The sequence below is a fragment of the Mycetomoellerius zeteki genome, unplaced genomic scaffold (assembly GCF_001594055.1).
Source record: "Mycetomoellerius zeteki isolate Tzet28-1 unplaced genomic scaffold, Tzet1.0 scaffold98, whole genome shotgun sequence".
NCBI classification, from domain to species: domain Eukaryota; kingdom Metazoa; phylum Arthropoda; class Insecta; order Hymenoptera; family Formicidae; genus Mycetomoellerius; species Mycetomoellerius zeteki.
The window spans coordinates 1,367,746-1,388,123 of record NW_017258021.1 but is presented as its reverse complement, the minus strand read 5'-3'; the positions used below and the strand labels follow the sequence as shown (position 1 = coordinate 1,388,123).

Here is a 20,378-nt window from a genome sequence, read left to right as displayed (position 1 = left end):
AGAGCAACATTTGAGAAATCGTATCGTAGCTGCAGCGAACAGAATATCGCAAGAACAGTGCCTGGCTGCTACAAGAGCCGTGTTTGACAGATGCAATGCTTGTATTGCTGCAAGAGGTGCACATTTCGAACAAAATCTTCATTAAAAAGTTTATAAATAAAATAATTAAAATAATAAATTAAATATATTTTTTTCTTTTTTCGTGATTTCCTGCGAAACAAAGCAAAAAGGAGCATATGTCTATAGGACTTTTTTTCTTAGTTTTTTACTCCTCTACACGCTCCCGAAGTTTTGCCATTTAATTTGGAAACACCCTGTATTTGAATATTCTCGCAATGATAATGTATACACCAACGCTTTGTCGTCGATTTTTCATGCGGGAATGCGATTATGAATGCGCAGGTGATCGAGCTACCAATTGCATATCTTTTAATGAGAGTGTATACGCAAATATATATTGGCGGAGGTCGACGACGGTGATTGCATATTCCCTGCGGCTATCAGTGTTCGTGGCTTCATAGTATCGGTATAACGCGAATTATTTCAGCACGAAAGAATAAATCTCGTTTAATGAACTTTTTGTGCAGTTAAAATTAATACCTGGAGAACTTCTACGATATGTGTATCTGCGCAGGAATTTCGTTTAGTACATTAATACCTACAATTTTTAAAATCCTAATTATGATTAATATAATTCTTTCTCTTTTATGATTAATCTTCCGTCGGCAATGTGAAATTTTCACTCTTCGTCTGCAATAGAGGTCTATATAACAGAATTTGATCACGAGATGACTTTTGATTGGCCCGTCGTTTTTATCAATTTTAATGAGTAAGAGTGTACTCTCTAAATCTGAATCAGTGGATAGTCACTAATTACCCAGTGGCATACTTGACACTGTATAATCAGTGAAGTTCAACTAATAAAGGAAGAATGTTTGAGCATTATATAATTAAAATACTGATATTTGCGTTAATTTCAATCTTCCAATACCATATTTATTGAATTTATGCACTAAAACAAAGTTGGTTAAATTACATAATAAAGATTAGATAGGTTAGGGATCTCACATTTCATTCACTGATTACCAGTTGACACTGATATCAGCGATTATCCACTGATTCTGATTTAGAGAGTAAGTTAGAATGAGACAACATAGATAAAAAGAGGCAATATACTCTTTCTCACTGTTTTGACATACATAACTGCTCGTGGCCGGATTCTGTTATAGAGTCTTTAGCCTGCAACTTAATTGGATCTTCGAATTTTAATGCAGTTTTTTATACTGTTCCGGATTGTAAAAATTTGAAAAAATTCTTACACATTGTGTGTTTTAACAAGTTTTTACTATCATAGAAGTTGGATTTTACTTGTTTTTTACAGACTTAAATTTATCTACCAGAATTCACAATAAAAAAATTGATTGTGCTTTTAAACATTGTTGATGGAGGGTTAATAAATAAAAAATGTTTACAGTAGTATAATGACATATACATCGTTGCGCACTTTTATTATAGAAAGTAAAGTTGCGCGACGGAGGTAACGATATTCCGTAGCGCAAAGAAGTAAATCTCTAACTCGTTTGTGTAACGACGGATCATTTTCATTTGCAACACTGCGGGCTTAATTGAGCGTTATCACGAACGTGGACTAATGTAAACGACAAGATAGCCCGAGCTGTGTCTGAGCGTTAAATAATAACAGATTTCTGCGACTCTCTCGATCCTGCGATTTCTCGCGGACGTAAATGCCATTTCTGCTAACGATTCTTAACCAATGGTTAGTTCTCCTCGCGGAAATGTAATACCATTGTCAACAATCAGCTCGGCGGCCATGCACCGCGTCGTTAATCGTGCGCGCCTCGCGATTTTCCACGTCAGTCAATCGCGCAAGAAATTGCTGATATCCGGTATCAGACGAGCTTGGGGCGAACGCCCGTACATGTACTCTGCTGCCGTGTAATTAAAGCGTAATCATTCACTTACTTACGTTGTTTATCGTTATTATGCGTACGCCCGAAATGCTAAGGTCGACTGATTTTCGGCCGGCTGGCGGAATTCTCTAATCCCCACTAGCCGCTTTAACCTTTTCAGATTCGAGTATTTATTTCAGAGATATCTAAATCTCGTTTTACGCCGACTACCGATAACTTTCTTTTGGAATATTTTCTAGCGCGAACTGTTTTCAACCTTGGATTATCGCTGATTATATAAGCAGAATTATATTGGTGATGTTAAATTATTTAAATTACAGCTTAGAATAATTGATATGGATAGTTAATATAGATAATTAACATAGATAAATGATATTGATTTACTTTTCTTTAATATATAAGGGAGAGTTGCTAAATGAGTACCGGTCACTTAGATTAGATCACCTTATTAAAATTACTTATTAAAATTTTTATATTGTTATTAATATTTTATTAAAATTTTATATTGTTTAATATAAGTAACATTCAGTGATAAAAATATGAAATAAATGAATAATGAGTAACAAGATAAAAAATTTAACAAGTTAAATTCTTATTTTGTGTGTGCTAATAACATTTTTTAAAACCAGGTATAACTGATGTTAATTTTTTATTAATTTATGTAGCTGATAATAGTATAATCATACAATTTTATTCTGAATTTTTATATTTTGATAAAAGAAGTTTTATTGTACAATAGAATAATATCTCATGTATATTATATTTACATATTTGTAATCAGTATAAAGATTAAATCGATATTTTTATAAAATCTATCAAGTTTCATAAATTGTGCCATCATATGATTGAATTATTAACAATAATAAAAAACTAACAATTGATATGAATGTAATTGCAAAAATAAATTCAAGCTAGTGTTATATCAACATTTTTATCTTTTCATTACTAGTACTTATTAATTGTCAAATATCTGGTAAATTATAAGGACTTTTAGATATTAGTTTTTTAAATATTAGTTAATGATCATTTTTATTAATCTTATATTTTTATTAAACCGATTTGTCAAACCAGCGTTTGGTTTACAGAATTGGATATGTATATAAATTCACCCTGGAATATATATATTTAAGCATTATAAGATCAGTTTTAATCGAAAATAGAATTATATCTTTTAATTGATATATTCTTGTCGGTCTAATTTTGAATTATTTATAATTTAATTGTTTATAACATGTTTCCTTGAAATACATTTTCTTGAAAAACGTTTTTTCACTAGTTACTGCTTATTGCTATAAATATTACCGAATCCTCAGTGGTCGAATTGGAAAGATTTATCCTCACATTTGGGAGATCCGGATTCGAATCCCGCTTAAGATAATATTTTTACAATTTCTTGTAATAAATCATTTATAGTTTTTAATAACTTGATGCTTGTATTAGCATAAAATTATTAATATCCTTCTAAAATGCTTATTAGCATTAGTATTATTAAATTGCTTATCAATTTAATATATGATATTACGACTCTGGTTCTGTTTATGATTGCATTTCAAGAATAAAAAAAGGTTCCGATATGCAGTTTGTAAAACTGGATATATATAAATTTAATACAATATTTATGCACTAAGATCTGCTTTGATCGAAAATAGAATTATTTTTCTTAATTAACTTATACTTTTAATTATTTTTATTCATAAATTCAATACTTTCAAAGAAAGTACGATTTGGATGGTCCATAGATACGATTTTGGATGACTAGTTGCCTAAACCATAGTTTTTACATGTTATAAAAAAACTTCCAATAATTTAATTTATTGTTGATAAAAAGTTAAACATGTAAGTATATTAGATACCTGAAACTACAATTCCTAATGTTTATTTGTATTCAAATTAGTACTAAATGGAAAATATGGAAAATATTTAAATAGTACGCACTTGATAACTTTCCCTTATAATATATACATTTATATGTTATAAAAAAAAAGAAAAGGAAAATATATTGACGAATTCTAAAAAGGTTAATCTAAAGATTAAATGTTTTCACTTTTTTCTCATTTCATCCATAATTTTGCAAACAAAGCGTGTGCAAAAAAAATGTAGTTAATAATAATTAAGGACTTACAAAAATAAAAAGATGGAAATGTTACATCACGCACAGTAATCTGTGTATATATAGTGATATATATTCAAAATATCTAGATGGTCATTTTTATGAAAGAAATTTATAGCTGGAATTTTTCTGAGATACAGTTATAATTATTAATATTAGGCAATATATTTAATAGTTTTTAAAAGTATCTCTCGATTATCATACAAATTCAGATAGTTATTACGCACGTATTAAAAAAAAACTAATTTCATGAATTAGCTAAATTGTTAGTCCTTTTTTATATTTATTTTTATAAATTCACTATAGTCCACTTACTACAAAATAATAGCTGTTTAATAACAGCTATAAAAAGCTATTTAATTGTTACTACGTAAGATAGCTTTTTTATCTCTTAGACGTATTCGAAATTATCCTGAAATACGATTTCATTAATGTAATAGCATTTGCGTAATTATATACATATGATCAATAATATAGTCTAAATTTGAAAAGTAAAAACAGTTTGTTTTTGCTTAGATCGTTGTGATATTGAGTTGAATTATGATGCAAAGAAGACAGAAAGGAAAAGTCAGCCAATTTAATTAGTAATTGCATAATTAATCATTAATCGCAACTTAGTTGACTTGCGATAGAAGATAATGTGTTTAAATTATAACATTATTTATAGATACATTATCATTCATACTTACTGCTGCGTCGATATCCAGGAAGTTATGGACGCTATTTACATTTCAAATGGTAGCGCCTACGCGCTTTACGGCGGGTTAGAGAGCAGGTTGCTGTTCACATTATCGTGCCGATATCTGCGTAATCGCGCGGTCCATAATATATTTGCTGAACCGAGGCGTTTTATGCAAGTACATGACAGTTCACGAAAAACCTTCGTGAATATGGAGCTGCATGACACGTTGCAATGCAGCGCGTATGTAAATATTTCGGTGATTATCGTTCTTTTGTTGCTACGACGATTGTGAAATAGCGTGCGAAGGTGCAAAACGGTCGGAGGTTATTTACGTTGTCAGCGTGTAATAGCTGTGTCATGAGCATCTTTATCGAAAGTAACCATGCAAATGGTACGTCAAATATTTCTACTGCTGTGTAAAATAACGCACAAGCGTAAAAATGAACTTGTTCTTGTACACTATTACATAAATATGCAAATGATACGATATAAACAAATAAATTTTATAAATTCTTTCTTTTCTATATGTATTTTATAATATGGAATTTCAAATTATCTCTTGCATTGAGAAAAAAAGTGATTTCTACTTCAACACTGCATTACAATCACAGCTATTCATTCACAGATATTCATTCATGCAACTATATTAAAGTATAATAAAAGATGATTTCTTTTCTTTATTTTTTTTATATATTTTTTAATCTGGAAACACGGTAGTGTCTCGGCGCTAAGACATGGCGCGTTATTATTATCATGTAAAGAATAAGCGAATGTTAAGAAAATAGTTCTATTATCTATAAATACACTATAAATACGTATTAAATAATGTAACTTATTGCATAATTAAATTATGTAGTAATTACATTTATTATACATAAATGTTTTATTTATCATCCATCTTGATATTTTGCTATATAATATTTGAAGTTATCATGATTTATAGCATAATTTTTTCATAATTGATAGAATTATAAATATAAAGTTATTATTACTTACATCATAATAATAATAATTATAAAAATGTTCTTAATCATAATTATTTTAACATGCAATTATAGTTATAAATATTAGACACTTTTCTCTCAGTATCGATTCCAGATGAAAGATTTTCAATTTTTCGTCGCGTGAGGCTGAATTTCGGGATTGTCGACTCGCCGCGAAACTCCACACGTGCAAGCGTTGGCGCTAATAATCGCCATTAGCGAATTCGATTATGCTTTAAATAGTCGCTCTCGTAAAATCTGTCGCGGCTGCTTGCACCGAGGTGGACTTTACGGCTACGACGTGCCAATCACCCCTTTTGTCGCGGGGGAAATGGGATTTCCTCGCGTCATTTCTATTCCGCTCGCAAATTGCCGGTAGCGAAATCAAAGGACCGCGTCGCCGCCCGTTCAATTGATCGCGGTCTGTTAAAAATCGTTAAACGGCTTCGCCTCAGCAACCGGAAGGTGTCGTTTCGTAATTGCCACGCGAGTCGAATGTTTTATTAACTTGCGCGTGGACTCTTTGGCGCGTTTCTAACCTCATGGAATATTATAAAGAGGATATTTAAGGTGACATGTTGTCGTAGCTATTATATAAAGCTTAATTAATGGATTTTACCTGGACGGAAGTAGATATGACGAAGACGTACTTTTATCATGTTGCTATATTAGCGATTAATCACTTATGTATAAGGATATTAAATGTGAGAAATGTTTCACACATGCCTGTCATTGTAATTATGCTTTATATAGTTGCGTAATGGTATTTATATAAGTTTTTATTATATTTATGTAAGTTCGCTTGGAAATCTTTTCGTGGGAATTTATTAAGTGAAGAAGAATTTTATCACGACTCTAGGATTCAAGGTTATCTGCACCTTGAACTAACTATTGGTCCAACTTTCAATTAACCTCCCGTTATGAGATTAACTCTTCATCCCGCTCAATCCTCGACTCGCTATATTTACGGCCAGTTGCCAGTTTGAAATTATCCGAAGGCAAACAGAATTAAATAGATCGGTTTCGAATAATTAATAGCGTCACGATTAATTATTTCAGATACGTGATGAAATTACTTCGTGAAAAAGAGTTCGATGGTCACTACTGAAATTACGGTAGCCGCGAGAAATAATAAAGTCGAGCAATCAGTAAAACGTCATGCTATCACGCCGTAATTCCGCTGCGATTTATGGACCTTTGACTTCTGATAAGGAAGAGAGATTTAGGGTTTCGCAATGAGGATTGATATCTGGCAATCCTTGACGCTATTTTAATTTGTATCTATACATTTTTCAAATATTTAATATCGCCTTTGTACCGTTTAATAGCCGAGAAAGAGTTTTGCCTTCTTCGGAAGTCGAGGCTCGTTTTCTCACCGGATATATTAACTCCAGCTCACCAAACGCCGGCGCATCCACCTTCCCTTATTTGCATTTTCACCTGTTTCGCAGTGCGCCGTCCATCGTTGCTTTCGTGCGTCTCGTCGCACGCTTAGCGACAATTAAAAACATATTAGTGCGATGCGGTGGCGTGCGGGAGCGGTTTTTACTGGCGAAATGCGATACCACAGATAGAAAAAGAAAGACAGAGAGAAATGAAGGAAAGGCAAAGAGAAGGCGAGAGGAAAGAAAGAGAGAGAGAAAGAACCCGAGGGAAGCTTGGCAGGCTGCACAGAGGGAGGAGGGGATATAATTTGATACGTTTACCATTTGGTCTTATTTTTGAGTAATTTCGAGTCGCTCTGGGCGTCTCAGCTGCGAAAGCCGCAGCACAAGCTTCCCGTAATTACAGGCCGTCCGACTCGGCTCTTCGTTTCTCCGTGCTGTGTCGTCCTCGTTGTTGTCGGGGTTTCCTCCTCCTCTTCTTCTTCTTCTTGTTCTTGTTCTTCTTCTCCTTCTCCTTCTTTCTTCTTCGCTTCTTCACTACACGGCAATGGTCGAGTTAAGCGCGTCGCTCCAGGCGATGTCTAGGAAGTTCCTAGGGAACCGCTAACGATGAAGCGCCCGTTCGCGATCCCGCCATGGGATCGATAGGGATCGCGAATCGATCGCGCATCGCCCACCTTCATGAAGATCGCATTTCGGATTATAAGATCCTTCCAGCGATCGCAATCTTCTACTTTAGCTCGTTTAAGGATCTTAAAAGTCGAAAATAATAGTAGAAATTGAATTGCATACATAATATGTGTATAATTAAATTACATTAAAATATAGCAAAACGGTTGTTTCCTATAGATACAATAATTCCTTGGATAATAAATTTTCAATAATTCCTGTTTGCTATTGATCGAGAGTTACAAAAGCGCGGGTAATTATTTATCACATTTGTGCGCTGTTTGCAAAGTTTTCTCGCGTCGTTAAGCGTAATTTTAGCCGTCCTGCTAGCTGATTAATTATTAGCAAAATACGATTGTTGCCTCATAGTTGCGGACCATAGTCGCGGTATGCAACATATGTCGCGCATTCAAAATCGCGACCGAGTACAGTCGCAGTAAGAGTCATCGCATTACTATTCATTACCCACATAAATAGCGATCGCTTCACGCACGGGCGCGCCGCTAATGATCCTTTATTCCGTCGCTGTAATTAGCCGTGTACCTGCAGAGAATCGCTCGCTCATGTAACTCGACATAATTTTACATTTATCTGAACGCGCCCTCTGTTGTGTAAAAAAAATACATTATATGTTACAAGTGTTAGATTTATTGAGACAGATTAATAAATTGCAATCAAAATGTATTACAAAATAATAATTTTTATTATATTTTTAATATATAAAATCCGTATTTATAGTAGGATCTGTCCTCTTTTCCCGTCGCTCTCTTTTCTTTTGTTTAGGACGTTCGGGGATTGGAGAGGATTTTCCAAAAGCGTTTAGGATAATTATGAGCAGTAATTACTTGGGATAGGACTTTTAGAAAATCTTTTTGAACATCTCCGGGGAGAAAAGAACATGGATATGGCAACCCTAATTTATAGTAAATACAATAATAATATTAATCAATTTTATTCGTTGAAGATGATTTAAATTGACATAATTTTGTTTGTTGAAGATGACTCAAATTGAAGCCGAAACGTCTGATTAGCATCTGCGACAATTTTATATATATATATATCTTCCAATTATTATTAAAGAGTTTTTATTATAAGAATTGTGCATTGTTTACTGCTCTGATTCTCAATATCTCTTACTTAACTGTTATTGTTTTATTTAAAATCTATAATGTCTGTAATCCAATATATAAAATCAATATACTAATAGTAATTAGTAATAATTAGTAATAATAGTTTCATAACTAAAAGACATAAAAAAAGTGAGAGAAAGAATTCAGAATTATTTGCACATGCAAATGATAAGGCGGCAACAAAGCTGCTGTTATAATGTTTATTAATTAATAACAGTTAATAACTTATGAATTTATTTTTAAATACAGTTATTATAGTAACATTGTAAAAATATTGTATAATAACGTTACTCTGTAAATATAAGACAAAGTAAAGCACTTGCAATACAGCATTTCTTCAAATTCGTTTGCCAGGATTTACATGGATTACGCAAATTATGCCGGATTAGGTGGAAACGACTACGTTATCGCCACCTCGAGAAAGCGTTGATTAACGCGTCTATTCTCACGCGAGGCGCTTTGATCCCATCAAGGATCAACCTTCATTGCGCGATTTGCAAGAATGCGCTCGCACGTAGAAACACGTTCTATTTAAGCAGTACATGTTCATGTATGCGATGTGTTCATTAAAGCGTTTGTTTCGCGATCCTTTTGCGAGAACGTGAGTTTGAAGAGTGACAACGAGAAATGAGCTGTAGAGCAAAACAATGATATACTTAAAGTCCGATGTTCAAAGAGGCATGCCAGTTAATTAATTTTATTAAAAAATTTCATACTTTTTTCTCTTGAATCAATCCAAGAAAAAACGCGATAGATAAACAGAATGATTCAATTGGAGTTTAATCATCCTTTTTCACGCGAATCTTTCATTTCTCAAAATGAGAAAAGTGCGATTTAATATCGTGATGAAAGGCTACTTGGAATGACAGGCCTATAAAATCATCTACAAAGATTATAAGTATGACGGATTCTTTCCCAATGCAAATGGGATTAATGCTGTTAGATATGAATCTCTATCCGGATATCAATATAGCTACTCGTTACCCAAAATCGCAGGTACTCACGTATCGACAACATTAAATGTAGTGATTTATTTGGTCGATTGCAATACTATCGGTCGATGCATTTAACCTACTTCTCAATCACTTTGTCAGCTCTAATGCTGCAATTGAGAATCCGCTGGCCAGCAAAAAATATGGGAAATGTACAGATGGCTAGGGGATATAGCAGTCGCTGCTCTATCCAGCTATTAACTTGTCAGTTTCAGCCGCGAAGATCCTAACGGATAAATTTTTCGCAATGCAAATGATACGATTCACCGTTGCGGCTGGTCGCGTGTACGTACCGGTTACTAGCTGCATAACCTACTGCGCGTGACTTATTTAGATCACTTTGCGCGCTGACGCTGTAATTTAGAAACCGCAATGAATAATAACACGGAAGGTGCATGCAAATGCTAATTGATGTCGGAGATCGTCAGGGGGAAGGATGGAAAGAAGTTTGAAACTTTGTTACGTTTATTTCGAATTGTACAAGAATCTCTTTCCCAGATTCTTAGCCTCACATTGAATTTCCGTACGTATAGCATAAAATTATTATCGCGTAATCATATGCATATCAAATTCTTCTTGAATCTGCATTCAGGAAAAAATATAATGGTAGTAACTTATATAGGATAACTATACAAGTTTTATATTACGTGGAATTACAGCGTCAGTGCATAATTTTTCACCGTATTATTATCGTGTTTCACAAGATTCTCGCAAAAAATGTAAATGTGAAAATGATAAAGTCTGTGCGAAATTGTTCTTTATTGATCGAAGAATTAAGTTTTTGAGACGTCATAAAATTCATAACGAAATTCACACAAAAATATAAAAAATTTTAAACTGTTTAAAATTTGATATAAGTACTCAAGTATCCGTGCATTGACAGAAGGGTTAATGTACATAGTTCAATAAACTATAAAATAGTACATATAGTTGCAATGATTATAAAATAGTTTATTCAACTATGTACATTAACGATTGATTCTTTTATTAACAATTATTTTGTAATTATTGCAAGAATAAAATAATTTATTTAACTACATACATTAATTCTACAATGTAATTTTTACTTGTATATTATATATTATAAAACTTGTATAATTGTCACTCATATAGTTGCCACTACTATGATTTTTTTCTCTGAGTGTCCACAAACGTCTCTTGTCAAACTTTCGATTTCTAGCAGTTCGATTTCAACTCAGTATCTCTGCGATATCTCTTTAACGATTTTAAAAATTGATTGCTGAGAATTGGATTAACACTCCATATAACATATAGTCGAAGTATAGTCACACGCCGTAGGAAAACTGTGCGAGCGACGTGGCGATTTATCGTTCCGAGCTTTCCGCTAAAGCATCTCGGGTGACTTCCGGCATACGTGGCTATCGGCCGATCGACATGGCTCTTTCGTGGTAGAATACTCAATTACCTGGCCCAGAGTTCCTGACTTTGTATATCTTCTCTCTGCCTCTACGAGTAGGTGTTTCTCTTTCTCCCATTCGGCACGCACGACCCTACAGTTCGTGAACGAATTCGTGGCTTGCGTGACGATTATTTATTTTCAAGGCGAGGCCTCTATGAGGTATATACGGACACTAGTCGGATGACGTCCTGGCGTTTAACAATTAATTAATCGTTAATAAATCGCGACCTCCGTTCCCCCACTCATGTTAACCGTCCGAACCGCCTGAAACTTTATACCGGCAGCTCCTCGGGTAATTAAATTACCATTTTAATTTGTCGACAGTGAATTACGCGTTCTTACTAACATCGCGCGATTCATATCGCTGATTCATTATTTAGATTCAACATTTACCTTCCCCCTTAATGATATCTTATCAACTTCGGTAATTTCGTTTTTTCTTTTTTTTTTATTTTTTTTATTGCATCTTTTTCTCATCTTTTAATTTTTCAAAATGATACCGCTATTATAACCAATTCTTGTTAAAATAACCTCAGATTAGATCTAAATATTATAACTCGAAACACAAAGTTTAAAATTTCCTAAAATTTTTTGAAATTTGAAATTTTATTAAAATTGTTCGTCTCAGGTCCCGACATACCCGGCTTCTTACTTCAACCCTTCAGGAAGCCGAAGAGAATAAGAACAGCCTTCAGTCCAAGCCAACTGCTTAAGCTGGAACACGCCTTCGAGAAAAATCACTACGTCGTCGGCGCGGAGAGAAAACAGTTGGCGCAAGCGTTATCATTGACCGAAACTCAGGTAAGTTCAGAAAAGCTCAATGAACATCTTATATTGATCTCATCATATAAATATCGAATCAAATGATTTTTTCAATCAAACTCAGAAATTCTTCAGTCGGAATTGCTTCTATCGTGTCTCTAACGAGCCAATTATAATAATAATTACTACTATTATTTGCCATTTGCGTGATGTAGAAAGTATGATACCCCAAGTAATATCGAATATCTTGTTAACATCATTAAATATTTAATAAGATTTAGAATTGTGATTAATAAAATCAACCGTTTGATTGAGATTGATAATTACATTAAGATTATCTGATACACGAACGTTTTCTAGGTTCCGAGTGTAGTACGTGATGTAAATGGTATACAGAATTAATAAAGTAATGTCAGTGGCGACTTGACATTAGCATTCTCGTGACGCGTTAAGCAAGATTGATATTTCTTACAAGGATTGCGGCGTGAGAAGAATCACGGTCTCGCTCGAAGATGCATTCGCGTGACGCGGCGATCCTCATTGTTTTCTCTGCTTATTTCGTAGTCAGTAATAATCGTCTCATTTGCACTTTGCTCGAGCGTGATATAGTCTTGATTTATAAAAAAGATATTATCGTCATTGTAATGTTATACTCCTGACACTTTATAGACTAGACACGCAAGACAAAAAACGTATTTACTTTTTTTCATAAGTATTCATTTTATATGTATATACAGAGTGAGTCACTTAAGACCCGCCATCCGAATAACGCCCACAGTTTTGGAGAGAGGAAAAAATGTTTCAAATGAGAGTGGAACGGTTTCAAGGGAAATGTGTTTTGGTCGTATTGTCTTTCTTCTAGGTGGAGGCGCCAAAAAGATTTGAAGGTCATCTCCATTTTTTTAAATGGAATTGTAGATATTTTATACTTTATTCTGGCATATATTGACATAAAATATTAAATGACTCATAAACTATTAATTTTTTAACAATCGTACCATAATACTTTTATGAACAGAATAATGAGATGAATCAATTGTGTGATGAAAGAAAAATACACAGTTGCTTTAAAAAAAATATGTATGCACTCAAAATGGATAATTTTTTAGATAAGCAACTATGTGTTTTCTTTCCACCAATTGATTCATCTCATTATTCTGTTCATAAAAGTATTAAGGTACGATTATCAAAAAATTAATAGGTTATGAATTGTTTAACATTTTATATCAATATGTATCACAATAAAGTATAAAATATCTCGTAAACTACTGTTTTTTTTTTATATCTCTACCTTGATACTTTTACATGCAGAATAATTAGAAGAATCATATTTCGTAAAAAAAATTATATAATTCCATTAAAAAAAAGGAGGTGACCTTCATATCTTTTTGACCCCTCCATCTAGAAGAAAAACAATATGACCAAAATATGTTCCCTTTGAAACCGTTCCACTTTCATCTGAAACATTTTTTCCTATTTCCAAAACTGTGAGTGTTATTTGGGTGGTCGGTCTTAAGTGACTCACCTTGTATATTTACATAATTAATACATAATATTATATATTAACGTAAATATATATGTATATTAATTAATTTTCTTTTATGTATATATAAAAAAATATATTATGTAATTTAATTTTAATCTCGATTCAACTTACTCTTCATCTTTTTCTAATTCTAACAATTAGAAAAAAATAAAAAAATAAATTGAACCGAGATTAAAATTTATCTACATTGGTAGAAACGAACATAAATAAGATTAATTATATACATATACAGAGTGTCTTGTAATAATTGTAATAACGCTTATAAAAGCAAATTCTTAAGATTATTTAAAGATTTTATTTAAAAAATTCTTTAATATCAAAAAACTATAACACTTTTTGAGTTAATTATAAGCACTTAATAATCCCAAAAAATAATCCCAAAATTCTGCTCTCACGCATTATTACGATCTTTACGAAATACTTTGTACATATAGGGCGTTTCAGACAAAATTTTACAAAATGAGACGGCAGATGCGTCCCACATAGTACACTTTTTCTGAGAGACGTGCTGAGAATGTCTATGGACATCTTTAGGAGATCCCTTGAAAGTCTGTGCTACATGAGACACTACAATATAAATGTTTTTATTAAGAACATTATACAAAACATTATATGCAGTTACAAGCATCGTTATAGAACGCTAGAAACCGTTAAAGATTCTATTGTTGTCTTTGAAAAAATTGGACGCCATAAGTTTATTCCATAATCTGTTTGTTCATCTGGTTTGGGTCCATTGAGGTTATTTATGATCATTTAGAGATTATATTGCATGAAGCATCTGTCGAACAAAAAGAGACTTTCTTGTTATGGATCATCGCTATATGTGATTATATCCTGAAAATGATCACACACACACGTACAGTAATAATCCATGGCAAAAGCGATTCTTTTTAAATACAGTAATACTTACCACAACGATGTTTTATATTGAACTTAAAATGGTGACACTTGTTATAACTAGTTAAGAAAAAATAAGATTCAATAATAATATTTTTAACTGTTTAGTGTATTACGTAGTGTTACATAAGGCCTGTTCTTTTTGGCTGAACTTTTGTACCAGTTCATCTTTCTTCCTCTTCTTTCCTCCTGGAGAGAAAAGGAAGAAAGATGAACTGGTGCAAAAATTCAGCCAAAAAGAACAGGCCTATTATGTCCGTCCAAACAGGATTGGGTCGTTACTTTATAAAAATAACGCCGTTACTTTTTACTGATTTTAAAATGTAATGTTACCATTTCCTAATTTAGAAAATATCGATTTATTTTTTGTATACTAAAACTTAAAACGCTAATCTCTATATAGCAAGTTTTTCTCTATATTAAAATTATTTAACGAATCTTTCATAATTATTTATACTAATATTTTTATTTTTTAATATATGCTTATCTTTAGGAAATAAAATTGTAATTTATACATACGCAGATTTTATTAAAAATTTTTATTAAATATTGATTTTAAACATTAATATTATTATTAATAACATTTTAATATTCATTACCAATACTGAAAATTTATAATTTACGTTGAGTATATACAGGGTTAGTTAAATATGTTGCCATAAAAAATAACGAAAATTATAACGGCGTTACAAGTAATGCGTTACTTCCTAATCCTGCCAACCAAACATGCTTTGCTACACTGAAAAAAAAGATTGGCTGCTGCAGCAAATTAGATGGTAAAATATGGCATAGCATTTTTAATTGGTTGCAAGTCAATTTTTGATTGTGTTAGTCTATCGAAATCCTGTACTGACATTGCAGATAGACTAACGCAACCAAAAATTGGTTGCTATAGCCAATTAAAAATACTATGCCATATTTTACCATCTAATTTACTGCAGCAGTCAATCTTTTTTTCAGTGTATTAAAAAAATTTGATGACCTACAATGACCTACATTTATCGTGTAATTTTGTAACATTTTTAACAGTTTAAAACATTCTGCGTATGTATGATACATGTGATTATTCCAATGAGATAAAAAAAAACGGAAAGAGATCACTATATATTGATGATCTTGTTCGTAAGATTTATGCGCAAAAACTTCATTATTCATTAATGTATATGCCAGCTAATATCGTATTTCAACATTAATGTGGTAGTAGTATAATACGGCAGTCATATAATACCAGACGCAATAGATTAATGCAATCCGTCGACGATATTTATTAGTGGTATTGATATTTATTATGGTCGGACATAAGGATTACATTAATCTCCCGTTAACGTCGCTATAGAGTCGCTTTCTACTTCTTTAAATAAAACATAGTCTCCGCTTGTTTATAATTTGGAATTAGTATCTAAACATCGCGTCGAAGAGAGTTCAGATGCGATAGACCGAGCTAAACCAAAATTTTTAATTGGCTAAAATTCGCGTATCAAATGGAACTGCAAACTTAAGGTGGTTCTTTAGTAAAGTGCCGAAAATTTGGGGTGCCTCACTAGGGCCTATTTAAAATTACAAATATCTGCATAATTTCGATAAAATATTAAAACTACGTGTATATCTTAATGATATAGTATGGAACATAAGATAGTAAATCAAGAGCTGCATCTTCAACGAACAAAAACAAGATGAAATTATGTTTACTTTTCGAGGTTAAATTTATATGCAAGTTTATGCACGTCTTTCCAGAATGGCCGTTGACCTAATACTTTTTTGTGACCATTAAAATCATAATTTTTTAAACTATTATAATCTCGTTTCTGAGAAAAGTCTGTAGTAAGATTTGTGTGCAATTAGTCAAAGAAGCGTCTGTGAGTCTTATCTGTCATTAAGTTATACGTGAGAGGTTACATTTTCAATATTTTTTTCTCTCTTATTTGATCGTTATCCTATCGTAGAATTTTGCACACGTCAATTTCGGTACTTCAACTTCATTATATAAAAAAAAATTAAAAATGGTAACTCGATTTACTAAAGAACTACCTTAAAATCTATGACTACCTATAGTCCGAGATATCAAGTACAGCCGCGATTGAAGGTAACAATGGCTGTGTATTCGTGCGAAACGTTAATGGCGCATATCGAGCGGGAGAAAGAGGGAATGGGAGATCGACAGGGTCGTATAACGAGGGGATTGATATGCTAATCCGTGACCGAGGGGTGGCCATGTGTCTTTCGGTGGTGCTCGATACCGTTATGTGCACGCACTCACGCACGCATTCAAGTACGTACGCACGCGTATAAGCGAAAGCAAACGTAGAATCGGGCATGGCGCGCTCCAGATGCGTTCTACGTGTGTATATCACGCGTCGCGTTACGTATTCCATGGGTGTAACGCGCACCAAAAAAAGACAAGATGGTAAGGGTCGGCTGACAGTATCGGGAATTAAGCCGAGAGAAGAAGACAGAGAATAAGAGAAAACGGGAAACCACCGAGCGTGGACGCCATCTTGAACCGCCGCCGTCGGGATGTTTCAAACAGGCTTCTGCCTCGCGTTCTCCTTTTCATCCTTTCCGCATCGCCCTTCTTCATCTCCTCCTCTACCTCTTGGATCCTCGCGACTATCTCGCGTAGAAAATATACAGCCGTACAGCCAGACGACATTTCTTTTCTTGCATGTGCCTCACACACTTTGTTACTGTCGGGAAATTCGAGTGACGAGCAAGGAAACTTACGGTGGAAATTTTGTAAAATTTATTCCTTCTTTACCTAACATATTAAGAATGTGCATTGCGCAGTTTCATGAATTTTACTTTTTAAAAAACTAATTTTATATATAGATAATATTTAATGCGTAAATACAAAAAAATATAATATATGTTATTGAAAAAAGTATAATATATATTTATTGCTTTGTTTTTAATTATAGCATTGAATATCAAGAATATTAAGGGGATCTTAAAGCCGTACCGTCTGCATTACCGACTAAATAGTAATTTTTGTATAACAATTACTTTTTTCCTTTTGTACAGATTCGAAAATCCTTTTCCAGGATTAAAGTATACGCATTAATACGTGTCTGTGAGGTAGAGTTTATGCCAAGAACGACAAAAAATTTCGAAATTGAAATCTTAAGAAAAATTTTTTTGTCATTCTCGGCATAAACTTCACCTCACAGACATATATTAATGCGTATACTTTAATCCTGGAAAAGGATTTTCAAATCTGTAAAAGAGGAAAAAGTAATTGTTAAACAAAAATTACGATTTAGTCGGTAATACAGGTTTTAGGATCCCCTTAAAGATTTTTTTTTAATATAATTTTTGACATTTATAAAATATTCTACTTTTTAAAAAATATTCTACTTTTTCCACACACTTAGGATCAATGTTGTTCAAATATTCGAAGGAAAGCAAGTAACAATGTAGAGAAGGTGTATAGATAAACGACGCAGCCGGTATCGTATCGTAAAGAAAACTCATAGCCACTTGGTAATGCAAATTGTTCTTTGCATTATGAATAAGATAAGCCGAACTACATGGAAAATTTATACAACTGCCATCGTACTTTTATTTCCCCTTAAAAAAAAATGAGGCCAACTCCTGATCGCGTCTGCCTCTACTAATTTCACGTAAACATTTATTTTTTTATCACATATTTATGCGTTTATTTTTATATGTATATATCTCTATAATTATACAACAATTACGTGAGTGAATAATCACAAAGAATTCTTCAACTTTATCGTTATAAACATTGGTATGCGAGGAAACTCTCATGGTTAATAAATAATAATGCCGTAAGAGTAATAAATAATAACGCCGCATCGATACCGTCGACTTTGTCGTTAAATATGGTCTCGCATGAGAAAAGGTATGATCGCGCGGATAAGTAGTTGCGGCTTTTTTCTGCCAACGGACCGTTTACTCTGCTGTGGGCGTCACGTTAACAAGGCGTGAGCGCCAGTCGATGGAATTCCACGCTTCTAGGCAAACGCGCTCCTCCGGTTCGACAATCTCTCTCTCCGGTCGCTACACATTTCTCTCTCCCACGTCAACCTGGCTTCGAGATTCGCTCGAAGACATCGTGGAACACGGCCGGGCTCGGGGACTGTTAACTGTACTTTATTACGTGCTGCCCTTGTGGATCCTGCACGACGACGGCACGTCGTTAATAAGGCGCGAATATCCATGTGGAATTCCGACGAGGCCTCTTCGCGTGACTCCGGGGGCCCCATGGATTATCGGCCAACAAAGTTTTCGCGCGCTATGGCAAGTTACACGCGCCGTGTCGGCGCGTGTTAAGCTGCCTACACATCGAACGGCACGAACAGCAGTGGATTAAGGTGTTTATTAAAAGACCCCAGGCGTGAATCTATTTGCGGCCTCTTATTTATCGCGATAACGCGAAAATTCGAGAGTCAAGAAGCTTTAAAGAGTATCATGTATTATTGACCATATTCAAACGGGCAACAGCTATCCAACAGTTCACCAAATGATTGAATATGATTGGTTCTTACTTTTAGATCCAATCAATCATAGTCAACTTCTCGGCTAGCTGCTTCGTCAGTTTGAACACGCCATTGGCTGCGTGAGAAAGCAGTTTTGCAACAGGAGTTTAATTCTTTAATATGCAGTAAAGTTCTTTAATATGATTGGTCCTGCCCTTAATTCCTGATTGGATTTAAAGGGATTAAACCAATCATATTAAAGAATTTTATAACAGTTACAAAATTGTTTTTTCTACTGAATGTAGCATTATTTTTACCGATTAAGTTAACAGAGGTCAAAATTTCGACTGTTTTTCATTAATTAAATCAAAGATTCGATTGTAGTTTCTAACGTACGCTTCTATGCACGCTGAGTCGTGGTTTGAGATTAGCCAAGGCCGGTAAATATAGTATATCGTCGAGCACGAAAGCGAGACGCAAAACGCGACGCTGCGCGACGTCCGCGTGATCGCGATTCGGCGACTCGTAATGTATTCGCCGGGTAATTGCCGGGATAATCGCACGCAATTAGAGCTCTAATGAGGGCCACCGGGTCGCGTGTAACGTGCGTTCGCCTTATGAATCTTAACAAGCGCGAGAACAACCGACGTGTGTGTGCGCGCATTGCGCATCTATATGTATATACACGTGTGTGTATGTGTGCGTGCTTACGCACGAAAGCCGAAGGATATAATGTAACTGCTAATTACGCGCCTCTCGCGACGCTGATTGGCTTCCGCGGAGAAGGACGCGCTGGAGGGATATCGCTAATGGTGTATCATCTTGATTTGCATAACTGCAGTCGCCCAGGGGACCACTCAGAACAAGATGAACGGGCCGATCAATGGGGGTCCGAATTAAACGTTGGAGGAAAATACCGAATTCATTGACGTATAAAAAAATTTCGTTATATTTTTATGTCCTATATATTAGTATTATATATTTAATGAATTTATATATTTTTATATATTATTATAGTATACATATATATTATATAAGAATATAATTACATATTTTTATATCTACTACATGTAATACATTCTATGTTATATTATATTTTGTATTAAATTATATTATGTATATGTTATTATGAATACAAAATATAATATAATATAGAATACTTTATATACAGGGTGTTAGTTAAGTACGTTGCTATACTCAACAGAGCGATTCTTTGGTTTATTTCAAATAAAAAAGTCCATATAAACATGTGTCCTAAACGGCTTAGTTTCCGAAATATAGGTAAATGTTCGCAAATGTTTGACGAAACGGTAAATTGCGTTGGAGATATCTTCCTGCATAAATATGCCTTGCTTCACGCGAGTTACCATTCGCACAACCGTAAACAAAGTGACAAAGTCAAAGTCAAAGTCACAAAATCAAAAATAGATTTCAG

At 33.7% G+C, this 20,378-nt stretch overlaps 1 protein-coding gene across 2 annotated transcripts in view; it reads left to right on the top strand.

Moving 5' to 3' along the window:
- LOC108730929 (homeotic protein empty spiracles) overlaps window positions 1-20,378 on the top strand; it is a 50,857-nt gene that overhangs the window by 13,423 nt on the left and 17,056 nt on the right. For both annotated transcript variants that reach the window (XM_018460904.1, XM_018460905.1), the window contains one exon: window positions 11,931-12,103. In XM_018460904.1, the coding sequence (XP_018316406.1) occupies window positions 11,931-12,103 (173 nt within the window). The remainder of the gene's footprint in view (window positions 1-11,930; window positions 12,104-20,378) is intronic.